The sequence below is a fragment of the Phoxinus phoxinus genome, assembly GCF_949152265.1.
Source record: "Phoxinus phoxinus genome assembly, chromosome: 9".
In the NCBI taxonomy this organism is placed as follows: domain Eukaryota; kingdom Metazoa; phylum Chordata; class Actinopteri; order Cypriniformes; family Leuciscidae; genus Phoxinus; species Phoxinus phoxinus.
In genome coordinates, this window is record NC_136884.1 from 31,006,572 (window position 1) to 31,031,114 (window position 24,543).

A 24,543-nucleotide genomic window follows, 5' to 3' on the forward strand; every position below is an offset into this window, starting at 1 on the left:
ATATATATGGATGAACTAAATTAATAACTTTTTTACAACAAAAATTAACCATCACTGAACTTACTTAAGCTGGACTATGACGCTATTTTATTTTAGAGCTGCTGTATAGCAGAAACAACTTTGTTGCATTATTTTCTTGTTATCACTGTAAAGCTGCTTTGAAACACTCTGTATTGTAAAAAGCGCTATATAAATAAAGGTGACTTGACTCGACAGTGTCTTTTGATATTCATTATATCATGTTAGAGCTACAAGTTTAGTAACACTTTATTTAGATGGTCCCTTTTTAACATTCTTTTGAGAATTTCAGAAATAGCCCTGGTCATATGGTATGGTGGAGTAGATTTTATCAGGGAAAGCAGTTCAAAGGCTACAAGTAGATTGACCATTATTTATAACTTTTGTGGCTCTGAAATTCACAAGGACTCTTAGGACACGATCCCAAGGTCAGGTTTTGTGTGGTTTCAGTTTGTTGAAGTGTAACAGGAGGGGAACACTAGCCGCGTTTCCATTACAGATTTGCGCAAATGTTTTGCGCTTTTATCTAAATATCGATACAAAACTATTGCGAAATGACGGCGTTTCCATTAACCGATGTTATACGACTAAAACGTCCTTTTTTCTCTCGCGATAAAGTCATTCTAAAAATCACGGCAGCGGACGTTGGTTTATATAATCTCACAGCCACCGCATTAGACATTATTATTATTAATGGAGGGAGACGTACGTGTTTTATCCAAGCATTAATGGCAGGGAAAGACCCTTATATTCCAAACGAAATATAAGGAGTTTCTGGGTGTTTCACCCTCATTTCTGCGCTGAGGTTTTGATTGTGGCATTTCTTTGAAGTTTAGAATCCAGTATTCCTATAGGCTAATTATTGTTTCTTTTATGAATTTAATAAAGAACTCTGTCTCCTATTCCAAACAATCCATGTAGGCTACTTTTGTGTCCATTCGTTTTTTCCTTTTTAAACCGTAATTGAAAAACGAAAAATAAACGGTTGTCTTTTTAAAACGCAAAGTTGAACACCACAATTTTAATTTAAACTGGCTACACCAACTGCTGCGCAAAAAAGTAAATATCGACGAATTTTCAGATGTTTGTTTAATGACTTTTTTCCCCTTTATTAAACATGTAAAATATTCACAAATTAATATGGAATTAATATCGATTTTACTGGTTTTCTAAGGCCAAATTAGAACCTGGAATTTACATTTTCCCGCAGTGCTGAATAAGAAGAGCCATTAATATTATTAAACTATTGTTTTCAAAGCTCGGCTAAAAACATCTCTTAAAGTGGACATTTCAAGCTTTAGCCTACATAGGCTATATTTTGTTTCAGTTCTCGCGCTCCAGTTCAGGGAGATCATGAAAACGCGCCTGATTGTTTTATTTTATTTTACAAAAGCACAACATTTTCTTGTTATTGTTTACACAAATAAAAGTAGTTACAAATAATGTATTATTATTTTCTGTATGACCAGAAATTATAGAGTAGGCTATATTAAGTTGTTTCACTGTTAATAGGAAAATGCAAGTGTTCACGCCCGCGCCTCCGTGCCATGTAGTGCGCGCTCCACACTCCACACATACCCTTAGATATGCGTCAAAATATTGTGTTTATTTGTGATAATCTCAGCTCTGTATTATTATTGTCTAACCCGTATTATGAATGATATTTGACGAATGGCTTTGTTCCTTTTTTGGATAAAAGCGTCATCTAAATATGTAGCCTAGTAAATGTTATAATAATGATGATAATTATTATTATTTGCGTACATGGACCCCAAACACACAGCGTCTTCTAAGTCAGGTGACTGTAAATGCGCAAAAACTGTTTCCATTGCAGTTTTGCGAAATATTCCTTTTTCGAATTGGCTGAAAAACCTCCTCATGCGAGCGTAAAAACTTTTTTGCGATAAACGAGAGTTTTTGCGAAATTGACGTGTTTCCATTGAGCGTATTTTCAATTCGCAATTTCAATTTGCGCAATTTGAAGGGTAATGGAAACGCGGCTACTGACTGTTTGACAACCGGTGGGGGTGGGTTAATGTCTATCAGGTGTGCAAGTCTCTGTACACAGGTGCATCCAATATTACTGGTGAGCTAGTGCTATAACGCGATTGGCAGATCCACTGAATAAAAGCCAGCAGGCAGCCCCCTTCGGCACACTTCTTCACCGCGAAAAGCCAGACTGTCTCCGTGCCTGTGAACCTACGACTCCACGCAGTGGCAATCATCTTGATTAACTCCCGGCAGCTAGAGGCCTACGATATCAACCAATGCGCTCTATTTGTCCTGATTGAGGAAAGTGGGAATTCTGACTACTTACGAATGAGTGGGCACTTACGTGTATCTGTTTAGAATTGATTTCCCTTCCCTGTCTCGCAGCTCGCATCAATGGTTCCGGTTTCCCCGCTGGCCATTTGGAGTGTACTGGAAATTGTCCAAAACCATGAATAGTGTGGTCAACTGCAGACTACCGCCTTCTTGCCGTTAGCGTCTTCCGTGTGCACTACGAGCGCGGGGTGGGCTGGGTCATGAGTGAAGGACTTTTGACCGTGTTTCATGAAACTCTGGTAAATGCATATAATTGTTATATTTTGCTTGTTTGCATTTCCCTTGGCTTGGTGGGATAGTTATTGTGGCTGCTCGCATATGTTTTATTGTCAACTGTCCATGTCATCATCCACAGTGGAGTAAAATAGTTTGAAGGCTACCATTGATTAATTTAATGTAGTTGTAGAATTGTATCTCAGAATGTGTGGGGTTCATTTTGTAGTGCTTACACCTGTACATTGTTGTACCTGATATTTGCTTTTGCTGTGTAAATCTCACGTGTGACTCTGTGCTGTGCTAGAAAAGACTTAATTGGGGAAATTCGTGTCTGTTTATTCGCTGGGCAGCCAGGGGGCGCCAGATGGTAACATTCCACCTAGCCATTGACCTGGAGCAGTAAGCTACATTTATGGTGTTTTTTCGCCTTCTTGGTCATACATATTACCGTGTATAGTTTTTAAAACTGCTACTTAACCAAATTTTGCACATTTATAAGATTTCTGTGTATGTATGTTACTTGTGTATCACAAGGGTAAAAGACCAGCGTGTTTTAAGTAGCACGGTTACATAAGCATAGCTAAAATACCGCCTCACTTCATGTTTAGGGTCTTCATAGTAACATTCATCAATGTGTTAAGGCAACAATTATGAAAATACTGTTAATTTTGTCAAGTTTTGAAGATCATCTAATGCAACTGATAATGATAATCAGAAGGTGTGTGAAGTTTTGAACTGTTGGTGGCGCTAGTGGAATTTGACAACTAAATTAGTTTTCTTAAGAGATTTTCAGAGCTGAAATGCATTTGTGAGTGTGAGTTTGTTGAGAGTCTGGCTGATGATATAATAACCAAACACGCAGATCAACACTTCAGTCAACGGCTCATTCTGCTCTCATGTAATGTTTCTCTGTGAGTCTCTTGCTCAAGTCCACCATGACCCTGTTCTTCTAGATCTCTGTTACCTGCAGGAACTGGATGTGATCCTGTGTGTGTGAAAGCTGCTCCAGCTCAGCGTCTCTCCTCCTCAGATCATTGATCTCCTGCTCCAGTCGCTCCAGTCGTCCTTCAGCTCGACTCACTGCAGTCTTTTCCTGATCTCTGATCCGCTGTGTCACCTCAGAGCGTCTTCTCTCAATGGAGTGGATGAGCTTAGTGAAGATCCTCTCACTGTCCTCCACTGCTGTGTGTGCCGAGCGCTGTTACACACACATCACAATCACACAGTGAGCTTCAGTGAGTCCTGACTGAGACGTCTCACACTTCTCTTCTTCTCCAGACTCACCTTATGAGACGCCACAGCCTCTCTCAGCTGCTGAAGATCTTTCTCTCTCTGCTGGATCCTCTGCTGGAACGACCTCTGCGTCTCCTTCAGCTGGAGCTAAAGGACAAACCAATGACAGGAGAAACATCACACAAATCATCAAGTAAACAGATGTAAATCCAATATCTGTGAAATGGTGAGAAGAGACTGCATCCAAAATCACATACTCTACTTATTTTAAATACGTTTATTTCCTTCTACATAGTATGAATGTGTGTAGTATGAATGTAATCTGGACGTACTACATTCACCATGTTGTAACTATCGTGTGACCTACCACCAGCTTCGCTGCCACAAATCCTCTCCTGTGGCCTCATGGGATAGTAAAGTGTTCATTGTATGCACACTTCAAAAACTCGCCGGAAGTACTAGGACATCTGAGTACTTTTTGCCTACTCTTTTATGAGTACATACTACTTTTGTCACATAAAATTTTTCACCTACTATATAGTAGGGAACTATGCGATTCTGGATGCAGCCTTAGATTAACCCCCTTATGCTACAATGTCATTTTTAAAGATTGAAACTTTTGGACCCTATTGACTTTCAATATACGAAAAGTATATAGGTCACTCCAAACACGTCACACTATTCCTCAATTAATTAATTCCCACCCAAGGAATATGCCTATAAGGGGGCGAGGCCATATTGAGTTAAGTTAGTAATGAGTTGTCACCATGTCCAAGAGACACTGTTTTTACCACCCCAAATCTAAACAGTTCAGATGCATTACACCGTCCCAGCAACAATTCTTCTGGCATCCTTCCACCTCCCCATCTTGATCTTTATTTCCCTTACTCTTCCTGTAATTGGCAATCCATCGAGTGCACTGGGCGGTGCGAGTCACCATCCGCAGGTAGGTGATACTTATTTTTGCTAGGTTAACGAGACAGTGATTTCTTAAAGGACAAGTTCGGTATTTTACACTTAAAGCCCTGTTTACAGACCGTATCTGATGAAATAGAACGGTTAAGATTAAAATGTGGACACATGCTGCTGTCGCGAGAATTTTAGGTTTATTTAGCTTTTGTGGACCTATTTTGCCAAACGTGTCACACCCGTGATTCTTCCGTTGAGAGCTTGAATAATAGACACTCCAGCGGCGGAGTAATACCGCACCTCACACAGCACATTCAATACAAGTCATGGAGTTGGACAAAAACTACGATAAAACCTGTTGGAAAGCATCTTTTTCAGCAATTTTTTTTGGAACCGTATCAGTGAACACCCTTGACCACTCGGTGAGTTTCACGTCTTTGTAAACGAAAGTTTAATGTGTTTTAGGAAGGAATCTTCCAGTGCACATAGACAACCATTGTGGGGGTGAGGGGGGAAAGCGATATAAACCTAAAATTCTCGCGACAGCAGCATCTGTCCAAAGTTTAATCTTAACCGTTCTATTTCATCAGATACGATCTGTAAACAGGGCTTTAAGTGTAAAATACCGAACTTGTCCTTTAAGGCGAGACACTACAGGTGAATTGGGTAATATTTTTAACTAGCAGATATCACCATGAAACTTTCCCAGTTGATTACCTACATTAAGATGAGAATAAAATGTATAACAAGTTTTCTGTAATTTAATGTTTAAATATGCAAATTAGGCATTATCTAATTAAATATGCGCTAATTTGCCTATATTTAAAAAAACGAAATCTCAGAATTGGATAAAGCCAGGTTCAAAATTATTTTTTTCACTGTGTTCACATATTAGATGGGAAAAAAATTACAGAGGGAATTATGGATATCTACTTTTGTTATCCTGTAAATCAGAATATACTGTCAATAGCCTTAATTTTATTTTCGCCATGTTTTTGGGAATAAAATGTTATATAAATCAGGCTAGGAATAATATATTTACAAATCCCTCTGTAATTGTCTTCATAATATAACTAGGTACAAGACTGGAAAGTTTGGTGTGTATAGGTGCTACTGAAGAGGAGATTTCGGACTTGGAGTATGAGAGAAAAGTCATTTTGAGAAAAAGGCATTTAAAGATTTGTAATGTAAAAAATCATACTTTTTTAGTCTCTTTACAAAGGAGAAGAGCGGAAGTCTCTCAGTGTCAAAGGCCGACCTGGAAGAACATCTGAAAAATTCCTGCACAGATGACCGACACCAGGAAGAAGTTACGCTCCCTCCTGACATGCCACCAGTCAATCCACCAGAGCACGAACTAGATATCAGTCTACCCAGGTGGAGTGAGGTAGAACAAACTGTGCGCAGAGCAAGAGCCGCATCATCTCCAGGTCCCAACGGAGTTCCATACAGGCTCTACAAAAACGCACCAGATGTCCTGCGACTCCTCTGGAAACTGATGAGAGTTGTGTGGCAAAAGAAGGAAATACCAACGTCCTGGCGGAGAGCCGGAGGGATCCTAATCCCTAAGGAAAAGGACTCATCAGAGATCGGGCAGTTCCGCCAGATCAGCCTTCTAAACGTCGAGGGAAAAATCTTCTTCAGCGTGGTCGCTCACAGGTTGGCAGGTTACCTGAGAAGCAACAATCTGATTGACACGTCAATCCAGAAAGCAGGCATCTCAGGTTTCTCCGGGTGTGTAGAACACGCTAGTGTCATCTGGTATCAGATCCAGGTCGCCAAAAAGGAGGGAACAGATCTTCATGTGGTGTTCCTGGATCTCGCGAACGCCTTTGGCTCAGTCCCTCACAACCTCTTGTGGTCAGCCTTTGACTACTTCAGGGTCCCAGCAGCGCTCACAACCCTCATCAAGGCCTACTTCAAGGACGTCCAACTCTGCTTGACAACAGCAGAGTATACAACAGCATGGCATCACCTGGAAGTGGGAATCATGGCCGGCTGCACCATCTCCCCGCTAGCCTTCACCCTGGCCATGGAGGTCATCATCCGGGCCTCTCGATGGACAGTTGGCGGACAGCGAATAAGACCAGGGCTGAGGCTGCCACCACTCAGAGCCTACATGGATGACCTCACAACTCTCACCACGACTAAGGTTTGCACTGTGCGGCTACTAAGAAAGCTCCAGGAAAACATTGAGCGGGCTCGCATGAAGATCAAGCCGAGTAAGTCCAGAAGCATCTCCATCATCAAGGGGAAGCTGTCAGACCACCGCTTTTACATTGGTGAGGAACCCATTCCAACGGTTTCCGAGAAGCCAGTGAAGAGCCTAGGTCGTTGGTATGATGCCTCCCTCAAAGACAAAGAGCAGGTAGAACAGCTCAGGAGGGAGGTAGCCAGCGGACTGGAGAACATCGACAGAACTATGCTTCCTGGCAAGCTGAAGCTCTGGTGCATGCAGTATGGAATACTTCCACGTCTCATGTGGCCACTAACCCTCTATGAAGTTCCGCTCTCAAAGGTGGAGAAGCTGGAGAGACTGGTCAGCTCCTATATAAGGAAGTGGCTTGGCCTTCCCAGGTGCCTAAGCAGAATTGGGCTCTACGGCAAAGGGATGTTACACCTGCCCATTTCCAGTCTGACAGAGGAGTACAAGTGTGCCAAAGTCAGACTGGAGATGATGCTGCTGGATTTGAGTGATCCATTCGTAGCCCAAGCTGCCCCCATCCTAGCCACCGGGAGGAAGTGGACCCCATTGGCTGCTACTGAGCAGGCAAAGGCAGCACTCAGACACAAGGACATCGTGGGCCGAGTGCAGGAAGGGAGGAGTGGTCTTGGTGTTGGGGCCAGTACACCAGCATGGAGCAAGGCCTCTACATCTCAGAGACGCAAGCTGGTGGTCCAGGAGGTACGTCGGGAAGAGGAAGCAGGAAGGTGTGCCCAAGCTGTGGCGCAGGCAAAGCAAGGGCAGTGGATGGCATGGAAAGGAGTGGAGAAGAGGAAGATCTCCTGGAAAGAGTTGTGGAAGATGGAGGCATTCAGGGCAAGTTTTACAATCCGGGCTGCCTACGATGTCTTACCTTCCCCCGCAAACCTAAGCCAGTGGTATAGCGAAGACCCCACGTGCCCTCTATGTCCAAGTCCAGCAACACTGAAGCACATCTTAGTGGGATGCAAGACCAGCCTCACCCAAGGCCGTTATACCTGGCGGCACAACCAGGTGCTAATGAGTCTTGCAGCAGTGCTAGAAAGTCGACGGACCAGTGTTAACCCCCTGGGGTCTGAGGGGTTTTTGGGGCCCTTGAGAGGTTTTGACATGCCCTGACATTTGTGCTTATTTCAGCTACTTACAACATACCTTTGGCCAACACATAATTATGCTGTATTGTAGCACAAACTCTGCTACAATAATATGTGAGCAAAATGGAAGTTACATGTTTGCATTTTATAGAAAAAAAATATTATGCGTGGTTAGTAAGTTTTGGGAAAAAAATTGTCACTGCAATGAGCTCATGTAACTCATACTGAATAGTTTGGCACAAGACTTTTGAGTTACCATTCTTGTAGGCTAGAATGTTTACTACAAAATGATGTGAAAATCATTCTGATCACTCTTTCACAAAACAACAATATAATGATTTAAACTTTGCAAGTCAGTTTTTGTGCCAGCACTGCTTTATGCGTAGGGGTGTTGATGGCCATGAATATGAATGAGGGGAGACAATAGACACTCCCCCAATGGCTAATGCCCCCATCACGGTGCTGTGAGGCAGAGAGGAGAATCTGAGAATGAGAGGACATTCAAAGGTTTTGTTTTTTAATCTGTTTTTATTGTAATTCCTCTATGTGGAGGAACTAAATTTTGTGCCTCACAAGACCACAGTGCTACCGTACATATATAAACATATAGTACCAGTCAAACGTTTGGACACATTACCATTTTTAATATTTTTAATATTTTTGGAAGATGGCTGCATTTATTTGATAAAAAATACAGAAACAACAGTAATATTGTGAAATATTATTACAATTTAAAATAATGATTTTCTATTTTAATATACTTTAAAATATAATTTATTTCTTTGATCAAAGCTGAATTTTCAGCATCCTTACTCCAGTCTTCAGTGTCACATGATCCTTCAGAAATCATTCTAATATCATGATTTGATAATCAGGTATTATCAATGTTGGAAAAACAGTTATTATTATTATTATTATTAAAAAGAAAAGCATTTATTCAAAATAGAAATCTTTCCTAACAATATAACTTAACACATCCTTTAAAAAAAAGAAAGAAAGGTAGTGTATACTGTTACAAACAGACTCATGGGCGAATGTGAGTAAACAGAGGTCACTTGCGGTCCAGTTTCCCGGGCAGGAATCACGCAGTCTGTGCAACCATGTCAACATCAGTCTCGGTTTTCCATGACAGGGTGGACTTGGACCTGTTGCTTGTTTGCCATGGCTCTCTTCGGGACCGGTGCTTGGACATGTTCATTGTCACATCTGTTGATAACACAATCAAAGAAACTGTATTATTATCGCTATCAATCACTATGGCCATGGATTAAGAAAAAGACAACCGATTTTGATATTTCACACAAGAATAGGTAGGCGCTACTTGTATATTATGACGAGTATATTTTGTATATTGTAAACACAATTACATTTCATCAGTAAAATATTACGTCTGTGCACTTACCATCATTCTCGATTGAGAACTGAACGACACCTGCGTCCTCTGCGGTGCTGGAGAAGGAGAGCGTGATGCAGACACATTCCTAAAAAAATAAAAACAACTGTGTTAGCATACATTATCCAAAGATGGGCGATTAATGGGTATGGACGCACAATGCATGTAGTCTATATATCTGTTGATGGGCCATAGGACGGAGAAATATCTATTTATGGGCCATAGATGCGTCACCGCGAGCTGTTGATGGCCATTATCTGCGCACGCATTTAGAGCATTTCAAACATTTACACCTGCATTCACAATCATCTGTGGCAATATTTTAGCGTGTGTCATAGGCTAACCAAAACCGAACATTTATATATAAAAATATAATGTCTAGTATTTAGACAGTATCACATTTTACCGGAGGCTGAAATATATTTGCACGAAATCATATTTACACCTAAGCAGATATTCGCAAAAGTCTGTATTTTTAGCATGATAATCAGTGTCATAAGCTAATCAAAACGGATTGAAATATAATACAAATATGTTTAGAGAGTAATATCACATTGAAACACGACCATATACGAATGTTAGGGATATTGTAAGGCAATCTTTCCTGTAAGATGTCAAAAGCTAACCAAAACTAAGCAAAATATAGTCTGAAAATTCACATGAGTTCTATATAATCAGAAAAGAATTATATAAACACTAAACAACTTACTCGAACTTGTATCCTCTGTGGGATCAATTCGCTCTTGAAAATGCAGCCGTTCTCCGTCTGAGATGCAACCGTTTCTCTGAGGAAAAGGTGAACTCTTCCTCGCTGTCCAGAATCATCTGAAGAGAGACTTTACCGGAGAAGCGTGCCATCCTCAAAACGCGATGAACTATCCGTGATTCTGACGAGAAACTGCGTGTTTTCATGGCAATGATCGGAGGGCGTGTGCGAGGCGCATAGATCACCTCAACTATTAGCATGTGAATAGCGCCAGGGGGCGTGGCGGCATCAGCTCATTAAAAATAATGAAGGGAGAACTAAAAACTGCGCCTCTCCTTGGTTTCAAACGGATTACATAAACTAAGAATATGTGTTTTTTAATATAAATTACTTCATTTAAAAGAAGATAATTCTAGCTTCATAAAGACATATCTCTCATTCCTGAGTGACAAGTATTCGCTGAGTTACAGTTCATTTTCGGACGCGTTTCAGAATGGACTTCCCTGACAGAGAGAAGGCAGAACTCGCATCATGTTTATTTTTCTTTATTTGGCGAAAGACACAACACTTTGTTTTTATTGTGAGTATACACAAAAAAAATAGAAACTTAACTGGATCGAATGATGTAAAACACTTAAATGTAAGATCAAAACCAACAAAGTATTTTGAATCTCTTTTGCACTGATAAGAAAAAAAGCGAGCAGGTCACGCCGGCGTGATTGCCGACCCCAGGGGGTTAATGCGCTTCCTCTCCCGTCATCCCGGTGGCAGCCAAAACCATTTGTTCGGGAGGGCGAGGGTCAAGCCAGCCTCACCACCACAAGACCAGACACTGGGCAGCTGGGCAGAGCACGGGATTGGAAGCTGCTGGCAGACTTGGGCAAGAAACTCTGCTTCCCAGCTGAGATTGCAGTTACAAACCAGCGACCAGACCTTGTTCTGTGGTCAGCCTCACTCAAGCTTATCTACATCATCGAGCTCACCGTGCCCTGGGAGGGTGCAGTGGAGGAGGCTTACGAACGGAAAAGGCTGAGGTACGCTGAACTTGCAGCCGATGCACAACAACAAGGCTGGAATGCAAACATACGCCCAGTGGAAGTAGGCTGCAGAGGGTTCGTAGCCACCTCAACATCCAGGCTACTCAGGGAGATGGGAGTGCGAGGGAAGGCCCATCGGCAGGCAGTCAAAGACCTCTCCAGGGTTGCTGAAAAGGGGAGCCAGTGGCTGTGGATGAAGAGAAGGGACTCCGTCTGGGCCTTCAAGTAAGTTGATGGCACCTAGGGAGTGAACCTGGGACGCTGGGATTCACTGCTGAACCCTCTGGAGGTGTCGTGGGCCTATCAGCGAAACACTGAAGAAGGAGGGCGCCCACTTGATAACCCAAAGGGTGCCATCACTCATTTGACCATCTCACGGAGTCCCATCGTTGTCTCAAGTATGTAGGTATAGAGGGATATCAACATCTAGTCCTATACAACAGACCTGAGTGGAAACAGCTATTTACTGACACAATATCTTATCAAATCATTAGCAACAACAATACAAACCACCTAAATCAAATCAAAACTTATAAACGCAGCATTTATGGCCTTCAACTGAGCAGAAAAACAGTCAAAAACACACATCTAAATGTCAGAGCGCGTCACGTGATGCATCTGAACCAATCACATTGTCAGAAATTGACATCAGCCAATGAGATTTCGCTTTTAGGGTTAAATGCCCATTTTACTTTCACGATTGGTTGCTGATTAAAAGGAAATGACCATATTTGGATCCGACAGCATTGTACAGAAGAGAGAGAGCTTTCCAGACATGTGCGTGAATAAAGGAAGAAGAGAAAGATCGCTGAGCAGCGCGTTGATTTAGAACGCCAACTTTTGTTGAATTTCAGAGAAATCTACAGATGCAAATAGACAAAGTGTAGTAAAATAAAGACCTAAATGTGTATTTTGGACTTTTTTTCAAGTCTGAAAGAAGAAGTCTCCCAGTGAAAAAAAAACGATGTTTTTGCCTGCCGTGTCTCGCCTTAAATTGAAATGTTGTGCGTTATATTTTAACAGTGACACGGGGGCCAGGAGGTGTTGCAGCAGGCTTTGTGGGCGCTGTTAGGCTTTATGCGACCCATTGCTGGTCATGTGAATTAAAGGCCGTGTTGCAGGTTTATTTTTTTAACGAATTTGTGCAATTTGCTTGTTGGTAATAAACATTTAAACTGTTATCCATTGTATTTTATGTTGTTGGGTATCACAAAACGGAATATAATACGAAAAAGTAGGTACTATCTTACAGCGGTTTGCAACGATTCTCTTTTCCCCCACAATGCATTGCATGACGTCACGTTGGGGAGAGAATTTACCAAAGCCCGCCTTGAGAGTGACTAGAGAGACGAGTAGTAGACGAGCGTATTCAGATATAGCGCAGATTATAGATAAATAGACTAGATATACAGACAGACAGACAGACAGACAGATAGAATAACGTTAGCATAGATAGATAGCAGCTAGATAGATAGAAATATATAGTAGGTAACAATGGTGAACTACTGTGTTTGTGCTGGGTGTAAAAACTCCACCCAAACAGGACACAGGGTCCATGGCTTCCCTATGAAGGACAAGGCAACCCTCAGACAGTGGGTACAATTTGTCCGTGTTAGGCGGGCACATTTTTCAATGACCTCCGTCACCACAAACGCGAAGATCTGCAGCGCGCATTTCAGGGAGGAGGATTACGACCCAGGGCATATCAGGATGGTTTCTCTTGGGCTGAAGAGGCTGAGCCAGGTACAGCTTATTCCGACCGCCGTGCCGTCTGTGCACACGCACCTCTCTGCCTGCCCTGCACCAAGACCGAGAAGCACTAACGTTAACATCGGTGCCGCCCGCCGCCAAGCGAGAGCTGGCTACGGTAAGCCTCATGCTAATGTTTACGTTAGCTAGCCCTGTGTATACTGCATAACGTTACCGTGTTTCCCCTCCACTACAGTCATAATCAGTCTGACATCAGAAAAGCACATTTCGTGATTCATGAATATGAACCAAAATAAAAGTGCAATGTCCAGAAGCTTGTCATATTTAGCTAGTTAGCGCCTAACTTAACTGTTAGATATTTAGCTATATAGCGCCTTGGCTAAAGTTAGTGTTTGGATCACTGGTGATAATCAAGCGACTTCCACAACCGTGTGTGTGTTTGATTTAGCTGCTTGATTTAAAGTGGATGGAAATAGACTATTGCGGTTTTCTTTTACATGTATTTAACCGTGATCGTGTTGCTGACCATTTTGGATTTCTTTGCGCAAGATGTTGACAGATGCCTCGACGCAGGAGACCGCGGACAGTGTCGGTGCTGCTACGATAGATGATCCCCTGCCTTCCTCCTCCACTTGTGACACAGGGACACAATGTTATTTGAAGCCCCCTGGAATGTCTCACGGTAAATCTTGGGTATTTCTGGTATGATTCAATGTTTGAGTGGTTGATATGCTGTCTAAAACATACGTTGCCAAATTCTATGCATGCAGGACATTTCCATACACGTTGATGAAATTAAAACATAGCCTACACCAAAACATAACCTCTTAGATTTGCCATGATTGTCATATGTGTGGGTATGTTTACTGCCTCTGCCACAGCTGTGCAGGTGAACCTAAAGCCCAAGATGGTCAGTGTGGGGACTCAAACGACTTTCAGGATGAAAACTTCCACCCCCCTCACTAGTCCTGAACAAACTGATGAAGAAGAGGATCCCTCTGTCATCATCAGTGATTCATCATGGGTGCCAGAAGACCAGATGTCTGACGAGGATGAGGAGGAATTGTGTGAGGAGGAGCCATCTCAAACTTGTCACCCCCACCAAAAGTGAGATCATTTAAAACCAACATAGACCAACTTTGAATTTTCATTTTTGTGTATCTGGTAGTTTGAATGACTCCCCCTCCTCCTCCTCCTCCTTTTTTTCCCCATTTAGTGGTATTGATAAATTAATTGTTTGCAAAGCGGAACTTATGGCACTGTTTGCCATTTGCCCGGCCTGTTGTGAGAAGTGTGATAGTAGAATCGTGCAGCAGGGAGGAACATTTATTAAAATAGAGCAGGTAGGGTTTTGTTCACAAATTTAGATTAAAATCATTATTTCTTACTCTGACAATGTCATCATGTTCTGCTTGCTATATTTCCTATGCAGGGTAATCTCATGTGTGTTTCCATTGAAAACAAGAAACGTTTGACCAGTAGTGTACAGTACTTACTCTATATTAAATCCTGATGTACTGTTTATTTTTTAATTTTTTTAAACATGTCTAGGTCTGTACATCATGTGGTTACCAGCGTTTCTGGCAAAACCAGCCGATCCTACACAGGAATATGCCAGCCTGCAACCTTCTTTTAAGTGGGGCCATTCATTTTACTGGATGTTTGGCCTCCCAGACATTGCGAATGATGACCCTGTTTGGCCTTCAGTGCATCAGCGTGAGCACCTACTTTCGCCATCAGCGCCATTACACGATCCCTGTCATCATTCAGGCCTGGCAGAACGATCAGGCCAAGAATCTGAGTGACCTCAGGGCAATGGATGGAGGCCTAGTTGTTGCTGGTGACTGCAGGTAAAGCAGAATTGTTTATGGCATTACTTAATTTTACATACAACCTGGATTCTATATTGCAGGTGGCATGGTGGATTGTCTTTACAGACACTGGTTAATAAAAACTTGAAACATAATTCAAATTTGTATTTATCCCCAGGTCAGATTCTCCAGGGCACTCTGCAAAGTACGGCTCATACTCATTGATAGAGGAGAGAGTGAACAAGGTGGTGGATGTACAACTTGTTCAGGTAAGCCTGATGTTATACGACAAATAAATTAAGTCTGTGTGGACTGCAACTTATATAGCACTTTTCCACTAGTACAACCATGCATAGGTCTTTATCATGTCTTTCCTAACTTTGAATCCTGTACAGTGTATTATAATGCTTGGACCAGCAACCCTCTGGTTCCTTCACGCCTCCTTCACCACCACAAACATTCTACACTTACACTTATGTCATGTTGCAGAGCTCAGAGGTCCCCAACAGCTCTTGGTGTGAGCTTGAGGGGCTCAAGCGCAGCATCAGCTTGCTGAGGAGGCAGGACCTGCATTTGTCAACCCTTATTACAGACAGACATCGCCAGGTAAATACAATATAGATGTAGAATGTAGATTTATGAATTGCACTGAGGTTGGATGTTTGAACTTTTGCTGATGCACTGAGGGCCAGACAGTGCAAGCATCCACAAAGTTTGCTTTCTACTTTTTAGGTTGCCAAATGTGTGAGAGAAGAGCTGTGCCCTAAAGGAACACGGCATTATTTTGATGTGTGGCACGTTGGGAAAAGTATGTATCCATTGTTGGAACCTTGAAGCAGTTTTTGTTATTGCATTTCAATTAATACCATTTGTCTAAACCAGGTCTGGGGAAGGCCTTGGATACAGCCTCAAAAGACAGTGTGACCAGCTGCAGTTGTGGAGGCCAGCTATAGTAAACCATCTTTACTGGACTGCAGCCTCAACCCCAGATGGCAACCCAGCTGTGATGGAGGCCAAAGGGAGAAGCTTGGTCAATCATATCCAGGACATACACGACCATGACACCCCTGCCTTTTCCAGTTGCGCTCATCCCCCTCTGGAGGGGGATCAACGTGACAAAGAGTGGCTGGAACCAGGTACAGTACACAGTATGTAGTATTATGCATGCTCTATAATTCCTATGCAGGATAATCTCATGTGTGTTTTCATTGAAAACAAAAATATGTCTGTCTATCTATATCTCTATCTGTCTGTGTGTCTGTCTGCCTACATATCTTGGTCTTTGCAGGCTCAATGGGAGCAATAAAGCTGGAAAGTATTGTCACAAAGACGTCCTTTATGAAGGATGTGAGACAGCTGTCTCCACAGTACCAGACTTTCTCCCTTGAAGCCTTCCACTCCCTCATCCTACACTTCGCGCCCAAGCACACTGGATTCTCATACCTGGGCATGTAGCAGGTCAGTGCTGTGCAATGGAATACATAATGCAGTATTTTATCATACATGCACAAGATTTTTGTTTCAAAGGTGTTTTCAAATTTGTTATTCTGTAGGCTTCTCTTAGCGGCACTACATTACAACTTCAATGCTAACAGAGAGACAGCACGAAGAAGCGATGGAGCGGAGAAGTTTTGCGTGCGATACCCACGTTTTAGAAAAGGTGCCTATGTAGTGCGTCCGATCAAAGAGAAGGCCTCATACGGTAAGCCGTGTCATGCAGTTGTATCATATTTTGACATGGCGAATGAGACATCTGATCAGTGACAGCAATCTTTATACAGTATTTTATCATTATTATTATGTCTGCAGGTTATGAGGTTTCAAGAGGTTAGCGCCAATCTGTCAGCCTGTGCACCCGCCCCCATCGCCAAATCATTCGAACAAATTCCTAAGGAGGAGGCCATCAGCCTCTATCTAGCCCACCAGTCACGCTACAACAAACCTAATTAACATTTGTATTAAAAAAAAATTTCCCAGACAGGTCCAATCATTTAGTTGTAAGTTGTTTTAGTTGTAGTAGTTTTATTCCTTCCTGTCTGTTCATTTGGTGGTTGTTTTCTGCATGCTGCATGTTTTGTCTTTGTGTGCTATTTATTGTTTTGTTTGCACAAGATCATTCCTTTTTTGTCTTTGTAAGAACCATTAATGGTAGCTGCTGTTGTGCCTACTCTGTGTGCTCCATGTGATTTTACAATGGGTTCTGCATGCTGCATGTTTTGGGCTCTGTCTGTGTGCTGTGGTTTTCTTTTTCTTTTGTTTGCATGAAATTTCTTTTATCTAATTTAGATTAACAACATAATTTACCAATCATTGTACCTGGTGTGCGCTTTTGTCTTGGGTCACTATGTGTCTGCGCCAGTGTTGGGTGTAACGCGTTACAAAGTGTAATGTAATAATCTTACTTTTTTCAGTAACTAGTAGTGTAAGGCATTACTCGTCTGAAAATGGTAATATTATTACAGTTTTCCCGAGCTAGTTACTTGCGTTACATTTGCCAGTAGCACCATCACACACAAGGCACACAACACAGAGAACAGAAGGGAAGGGGAGGAGGGCGTGAATGTAACAGTGATTGGTCTGGGTTTGGCACGAGGTATCATTTACCATCACCGATTGGTCGACACCCGGCAGTCAGCCGCAGAGCGGCATCCTCAAAGACAGATGGGGGAAAATGGAAGCGTCAACAACGGCAAGCTGAGGAAGGTTCCCAGCAACAGAAAGCTAGTTTTGACGGGTGGAGATTCAGTAATTATTTTGAATATGTTCAACGGAAGGAAAATAACTTGACGGTGAAGTGCACACTCTGCCCGGGGAGAAAGCTGCTCTCCACCGCTTCCGACAGCACGGACACATCAAGCTCGTTACGAAGCGACAGAGTGACATGAATGAGCAGCCCCACAAGCAGCAAAAAGTTTAGACTTGTTATCCCATACGGAAATGTAATATATGTACATATATGAAATATACATATATGAAATATATCCACATATATAAAATATACCATATATATGCCCATATATAAAACCTATTAGAAAATGGAATAATTGACATATAAAACCAGCCCATATATTTTATGTATGTATAATAGTTTTTTTTTTACATACATGTCACATATATATAATTATCAGTTTTCAAATATAATTTGTTTAGTATTTGTTTTGTTTTTATGAGCTGGTCAAGAAGAGGTAAAATAATAATAAATAATAAATTTTATTTATAAAAGATTCGAAAATGAAATGTGGATATGTAGACTTGATCTGTAGACTTGAAATAAATAGTAAATAGTTTGGCATATATAATAATAATTTAACATTTCCGTATGGGATAAATTGACAATCAAATTTATTGATTGTTTGCACCAGATGGTGTTTGTTAAACATTGAGTAAATTAATACTTGTTTTTTGTACTTGATTGCACAAGGACAGTTGTTTGTAGTTATTTGTGCTAGACAGTGCCAGTCTGTTGTTGGCGTAATAAAGACCCTTAAGAACACTCCTCCTTTGTATGTTCTCCCTCCATCTGATGAATCTCAGGCAATTATAAAGTAATTAAGAAAAAAAATGCAACTAGTAATATAACTAGTAATATAACTAGTTATTTTCTCCAGGGAGTAATAAAGTAAAGTAAGGCATTACTATTTTTGAGAGTAATATGTAATATGTAATATATTACTTTTTTGAGTAACTAGCCCCAACACTGGTCTGTGCTTATATCACTGCATGCATGTATGCATGTATTTGTGTGTATGTGTGTGAGAGAGAGCAAATCAGCTGACCCGCAGGTAAGAACACACTATTGCAAGGTAATTTTATGGTGATTTTTTTTTTTTTGTGCCTAACCCTTGAGTCTTTTCAGATTTGTTTATTTTATCAGGACTTCCAACTGGTCTCTCTCTTCTGTAATGTATTCTCATTACGTGGGATAAACTAATAAACTGTTTTTATTGGAATTCACGTGTTCTGTGTTTTGTTCCATTTCAAGGGCGGTTAAGTGATCACAACAGAACAAGCATGACTTAAATCTTGAACTGAAAAATACGTAATTTTATTAATGTTGTACATGCCAATATGGTTTTTATTCATTTTCTTCCAAACGAGGCCATTGAAAGGCATGATAGGTCTCGTCACCACTATGAAATTGTTGCCTGACAGCTGAAACCAGACAGGAGGGTAGAGGCTTCCTTATATGCCTGCCAAGAACTCCATATGCCCAGCGTATAGCCTGCCTGTATGCAGTGTACCGGTATTGCCTAGGGATGAGTATGTTGGAAACATGATCATTGTCTATACAACACATCTCTAGTCGCCTATAACTGTTTAAGTTGGTTCATAAGACTTAGTGTAAAAAGTAAACAAACAATTAACATACTCGTGTGTGCTGGCTTGAAGGGGACCATGATCCTGCCTGAAATGTGTGTATGCTATCTTCAGCACAAACGGATTCAGGCAACAAGCCTCAAATCCTGGATGCTGAGTGAGGCATGTCACATCTGGTCGCGGGGTGAGCTCCTCGACCAGCGACCAAAACGCACTCACTTCCCTACAGCACAAGCTTTCCAACGCAGTTTCCATGGGACGGCACCGCCCACACAAGCACCTGCCAAACACAGCGACAGACACGCGGCGGCTACGTTTGCAACAACATTTTCACCGGAGAAAGAGAAACGCTTAGAAACGCCCATATAGCTAGCATGATGCCTTCTATTTATAGATGACAAAGACAAAGTTTACCAGTACTACAACACTATGACAAAGGTTACCGGTACTTATCTGAACTAACGTCATGATCACTGCCACTAGATATAAAGAAAACGTTGATTTTTCACTCAACGTGCTATTCAATGACATTAAAAAAATAATATGTGTCGTTATTGTGCACTGCTGCTCGTAGACTAGCTCCAGTGCTCATTGCTGCGTTGCTAAATGATATCAACTCACCAGGACACTTCACCAACTCTCCACTCATTCTCCTCGGACCATGCATTTAATTGGCTTTGACGGCCATCAGTTCTTGGCAATTCCTCATTTGCCCTCTCACGTCTGGCAGGTTTGAAATTATACGGCTGTGGGCCATCATACATGTTGGCTCTTGCCATCTCTTCCTCATCCCAGTCAGTCGCCATAGTTCTAATACTAGGCTGAGGCTACCTTTCCTCCACTTCTCCCCAACGTGACGTCATCACCGAATTGCGTGAAAAAAAAAACGTTAATACCAAAAACGTAAAAAACTGGTATTTAAGACCATTTTTAAGACATTTTAAAAATGATATACATATCTTGAGTAATTTATGTACCCATTAATCGACAGTGGTGGTTAACCTGCAACATGGCCTTTAAGATTACCTGCGTGTGGAAGTCATTATTCGAACTGGAAGTGCTTCTGAATGGATTGTATTGCGTTCTCCTCTGCAAGCTGCCTCTTGGACCATTCCTCTGCCTTTTACCAGAACGACGCATCTGCTGCCAAGCTGTAACGTTACCTTTACTCTAATTGCTTGACGATCTCATTTCAGCGAACGAGGATCACCTTAACGACCAGAACGATAGCGCGTTTACAGCCTGTGGTGACGCATTTAAATTGAGTGTTTTCCAGTATTGACCTTAAAGGAGCATTTCACCAGTGGTAAAATTAATCTTTATTGAAAGTGGGTCATATATGTAGTCGGAAAGTAAAATAATTTACACCACCAGAGCTTGAAATCAATTTCACACAAACATTAAAGTTAGTTGGCGAACTCATAACTAGTGAATTACTCCTCGTTTGTATTTCTTTCGGAATGGTGAATTATTGCATGGTACCGGGATGTTCAGTCAGAACAAACGTCCGTGTCCTCGTCTGATTCAGAGATTTCGTCCAGGAGAAATTGGCATCGTTTAAATTCTTTGCAGCCGACGGACTCTATCTCTGTGTCCGTATGCGCACAGGCACCACCAGTCCGCCCCAGCTCGAGCCAGTCCAGGCTTCTTGTCTGCGACAGGCAGGTCTTGTTCCTCCTCCTGTTCCTCCATCAGCCTCAGCTGCTCTTCGCTAATATTGCGGCTCGTACAGATAGCCACAAATATCTGTTCGAGCAACAGACTTTCAAAATCCTCTTCTTCCATATCATGTGTAGTTCCTTCAGCCAATCACATAAATTCCCATCTGACTCCATAAGCGCTTGTTAGCTTAGCTTGATAGCTTCCAAACAAGATGGCGGATATTTATTTTAGTTTCTGTAAGTTTAGTCCCACCCACTGATCTGTAATAGGCCTGTAGGGTGAGTGGGTCCCACCCCCTGGAATAATGAGGAGCTAGTGTTTGTAGTCTCATACACTATTCAATGAAATGTGACTTCCTGCTTATTATGACGCAATATGGCCATTTTTACGTCATTATAAGCAGGAAGTGAAACATTTAAATCCTTATTTCTCCCATCTCAGGGAAAAATAAAGGAAAAAACCACAACCATTATAATATATGACTGGTTTTCTACTAATACAAACTTAAAGGCAAATGTGTGAAGTGTCCCTTTACAGTGGTGAGAAGCTACTTGTTTTGTCACTATTATTGTGTTCCATTGTGAATATTATGTCTCTTTGTATTTTGTTTGTTTGTAAATGTGTTTTAAGTAATGTAATCTGAGATTACATCTTATAGGACGGCGCTGGGCTGACAACAGAGTTAACGAGTATCAGCCAGCGAGTGGTTGCATCTTTGTGTGACAAAATGATTCCTTCTTGCAGCATGTGATAAGCGTTTAATCGACAGACCATTACGTGGAATGTGTGTTTGTGTGTATCTCATATTGCTTTCTTTTCCACTCAGAATTGGGGTTCCAGTACTAGCCAGAGTCCTCTGTGTGTGGTGGTGGTGGTGGTTCGGCTATCGGGCTGATGTTCACAGCGGGTGGTTTGGTGTTGTGTGGTGTGGGAGCACGAGTAGTTGCTGTGTTTATCGGATAGGTAAGACGATTCCCCCAATTCTGAAGTGGTAAAGTGTGTGTGTGTAACATGTTCCATGATTGATGCATTTCTTTTAATGTTTGTATATTGAAATATACCGTTTTGCATTTTATTGTACGTGTTGAGGAATAAAATCTGTGTAACTCTTATCACTGTCTGATATCTGACTCAGCCACTGCGAATCTGTGTGCTTTGCACTTGATGTACCTGTGGGTCCCCGGCCAATTTCCGGGGTGGCGTAGTTGGTTTAGTGCCATAATTAGCATTGTATTAAACTTTTGATTGCATACTGCCACACTATCATTATCAGACTCAGGTTTATACTGATACAGCAAAACTGATGCCACAGTTATGGCGCTTTTCCACTACACAGTACCAGCTCGCCTTGGCTCGCCTCACCTCGACTCGACTCGCCTTTGTTTGGTTTTCCACTGTGTAAAAGTTGTACCGGTACCTGCTTCCAGGTACTTTTTTTCGTATCACCTTCAGCGAGGTTCTGAGCGAGCTGAGGCGATAATAAAATGTGACGTAAAACACGGCAGACTGCTGATTGGTCAGAGAGAATCGTCACTATTCACTGCGTCATCATTGCACGCGCCAGACGGAGTATCCTGAATAACCCCGACATTTTTAAATAGTTTTGCCTGAGATTGCGTGATATACCCATTACTAATATTATGTAAAACAGCATACACTCGATTTCCTCCATTGTCCTGTGTGTGTGGGTCGCGTCGCTATGACGACCAGGTACTATTGTGGAGGTACTGTCTGCAATGGAAAACGGAGCGAAACGCGAGCCGAGACGAGGCGAGTCGAGCTGGTACTGGTAATGGAAAAGCGCCATTAGTGTTGTTTGCAGCATCTCCACAGCTGATACTCTCCATTCATGGTAGGCACGTCACATTTCCCTACACACACTCGAAGCTTTAGACCAATCACAACAGACTGGGACTGGCTGACCAATCAGAGCAGACTGCGATTTTCGGAAGGCAGGTTTTAAAGAAACTGAAACTAAAACCGTGTTCAGACAGAGGGTGAAAACAGACATTAAACTATGAAAATGTATTCTAGTAGACCTCATAAACAAAATAGAAACTGTAAATTAGCATTATGGGACCTCTAAGTTCATACCTGTTTCTCTGTCCTCTGTGCTGCAGCTGACACAGTGTCGTGTTTTTTATGTTCATCCATCGTACACAGCACACATATACACTTCTGATCAGTGTGGCAGAAAACATCAAGGAGCTTGTGTTTCTGGCAGATTATTTCCTGCAGTTGTCCAGCGGCATCAGTCACTTTATGTGGCTTACGTGAGTGAAATTCCTCATGAAGGTCAAAATGATTCTGACAGTAAGACTCCACACACAGCAGACAGGACTTGACAGCTTTGTGTTTTCTTCCAGTACAGACGTCACACTGCACATCTTCAGCTCCAGCATAACAGTCAGCAGCAAGTTTAGTCTTCTTCAGTTTCTCCACCACTTCAGCCAGAAGTGTGTTTTTAGCTAAAGCAGGTCTTGGACTGAAGGTCTGTCTGCACTGAGGGCAGCTGTAGACTCTCTTCTCATCCTCCTGATCCCAGCAGTCTGTAATACAGATCTTACAGTAACTGTGTCCACAGGGAATGGCCACTGGATCCTTCAGGAGATCCAGACACACTGAACACATGAACTCATCCTGAGAAATTCTGGTTTCTGTCATTTTTACTGCATAAAGACAGAGACACAAACACACCAACAGCTCAACTAAAACTCAGTTTCTCTGAACTTAGGTGATTCCTGTTAGTGACGTGTGTAAAACAGGTTTGTCTGTAAAGCAGCATTCCTCATTCCTAGCCCAGAAGAGCCTCATTCCTGTAAGTTTTTAGTTAGGTGAGGCTCGCTACTGTGTCCTACATGTAGTCTTGTGTTTATCGTGTTCATTGTCAGATCGTTCTGGTGTTCAGGTCTTGTCACTTGATTTTATCAATCAGTGTTTCCAGTTCCTGTGCACCTTCCTGCTTAAGTTTGGACTCTCATTGCTCTGATCACTCTGGGATTTTCTATGTTGATCATTGGACCTCAACCCATCGCAGTCTCCTCGCTGTCAAGACCTGAACCCTGTCCTGCACCACTGTGTCAGACCATCTTGAAGTGCTCATATTCTCTGTTTACTTAATAAACTGTCTTTACATTCGCAACTGGAGCTTGTGTTCTCTCGCGTGACAGAAGCAAGACAACACCCTTAAAAGTTCAGTAATTCTGTATCCTAAATACTACACTAGTACTGCAGGATTGAAAACTGGGTGCAGAATTACAGTTCCTTAAAGTCAACATGAAATCAAAGTTGACTAATCTTTAAAAAAAAAAAAGTATTGCATTATTTATTATAAATAATTTATCCATGTCTATCCATGCATTGTTTTGTCAAATTCATGTGCGCTTGTAATCGTTTACCAAAATAACTTCCCCTCCCTCTTGCAGCAACATCTCTTCTCTGATGATGCGTTTATAAAATAACGCATGTATAAATAACACTTTATCTAAGGCCCTCATGATGTTTTGTTTTTTGTCACCACTTATATGTGTGCTCTGTCTACACCAATGACTGTCAGAGTATGTTTGAATCAAGGCATATTATTAAGTATGCTGATGATTCTGTGATAATTAGTCTTCTAATTATCAGGATCACGAGGAGGGCCATGGACCAGTTTTGGACACTCATGGTGCAAGGACTCATATCTCCAACTCAACGTCTCTAAAACCAAAGATTATGTGTATTGACTTAAGCCGTAATCCTCCAACCATAGCTTCAACTTTGATGAACTGAGGTGGATCTATGTACAAAGGGTTTATTGAAGAAACAAACATACATAAAAGCCAAACACAAAAGGAACACAGAGAGCACAGGAAACGGATCGGTACTATACGGTTATCCGGACCACACGGTGGCCTACCCCTAACCCCG

The 24,543-nt window shown here is 41.8% G+C and overlaps 2 protein-coding genes and 1 long non-coding RNA gene across 4 annotated transcripts in view; 1 reads left to right on the top strand and 2 right to left on the bottom strand.

Moving 5' to 3' along the window:
• The window catches only part of LOC307004668 (E3 ubiquitin/ISG15 ligase TRIM25-like), a 33,984-nt gene extending 10,618 nt beyond the window's left edge, over positions 1-23,366 (bottom strand). The window contains exons 1-3 of the mRNA XM_079624059.1: positions 22,729-23,366; positions 3,844-3,939; positions 3,524-3,757 (exon numbers count right to left, since the gene is read on the bottom strand). Of these exons, the coding sequence (XP_079480185.1) occupies positions 3,524-3,757; positions 3,844-3,939; positions 22,729-23,298 (900 nt within the window). The 5' untranslated portion in view covers positions 23,299-23,366. The remainder of the gene's footprint in view (positions 1-3,523; positions 3,758-3,843; positions 3,940-22,728) is intronic.
• LOC307004672 (uncharacterized protein) lies at positions 12,182-16,464 on the top strand. The gene is made up of 10 exons (XM_079624064.1): positions 12,182-13,001; positions 13,394-13,526; positions 13,726-13,951; positions 14,061-14,187; positions 14,396-14,694; positions 14,834-14,924; positions 15,145-15,261; positions 15,388-15,463; positions 15,538-15,791; positions 15,944-16,464. The coding sequence occupies exons 2-9, from the start codon at positions 13,394-13,396 to the stop codon at positions 15,606-15,608; spliced, it is 1,140 nt and encodes a 379-aa protein (XP_079480190.1). The 5' UTR covers positions 12,182-13,001; the 3' UTR covers positions 15,609-15,791; positions 15,944-16,464.
• LOC307004677 lies at positions 18,718-19,796 on the bottom strand. 2 transcript variants are annotated; one of them, XR_013799098.1, is made up of 3 exons: positions 19,607-19,796; positions 19,025-19,574; positions 18,718-18,905 (listed from the first exon to the last, which is right to left on the bottom strand). It is a non-coding gene; the product is annotated as an uncharacterized lncRNA (long non-coding RNA). The 2 variants fall into 2 exon arrangements; XR_013799099.1 differs by having other exon boundaries at positions 19,025-19,252; positions 19,594-19,796.
• Positions 23,367-24,543: the final 1,177 nt, after the last annotated feature.

Excerpts from the sequence above, each read along its gene's own strand:
- LOC307004672 (XM_079624064.1), top strand. The coding sequence starts at position 13,394 with ATGTTGACAGATGCCTCGACGCAGGAGACCGCGGACAGTGTCGGTGCT. Across the intron at positions 14,925-15,144 it reads TGGATGTACAACTTGTTCAG|AGCTCAGAGGTCCCCAACAG; the intron begins GTAAGCCTGATG and ends GTCATGTTGCAG. Across the intron at positions 15,464-15,537 it reads TGTGTGGCACGTTGGGAAAA|GTCTGGGGAAGGCCTTGGAT; the intron begins GTATGTATCCAT and ends TGTCTAAACCAG.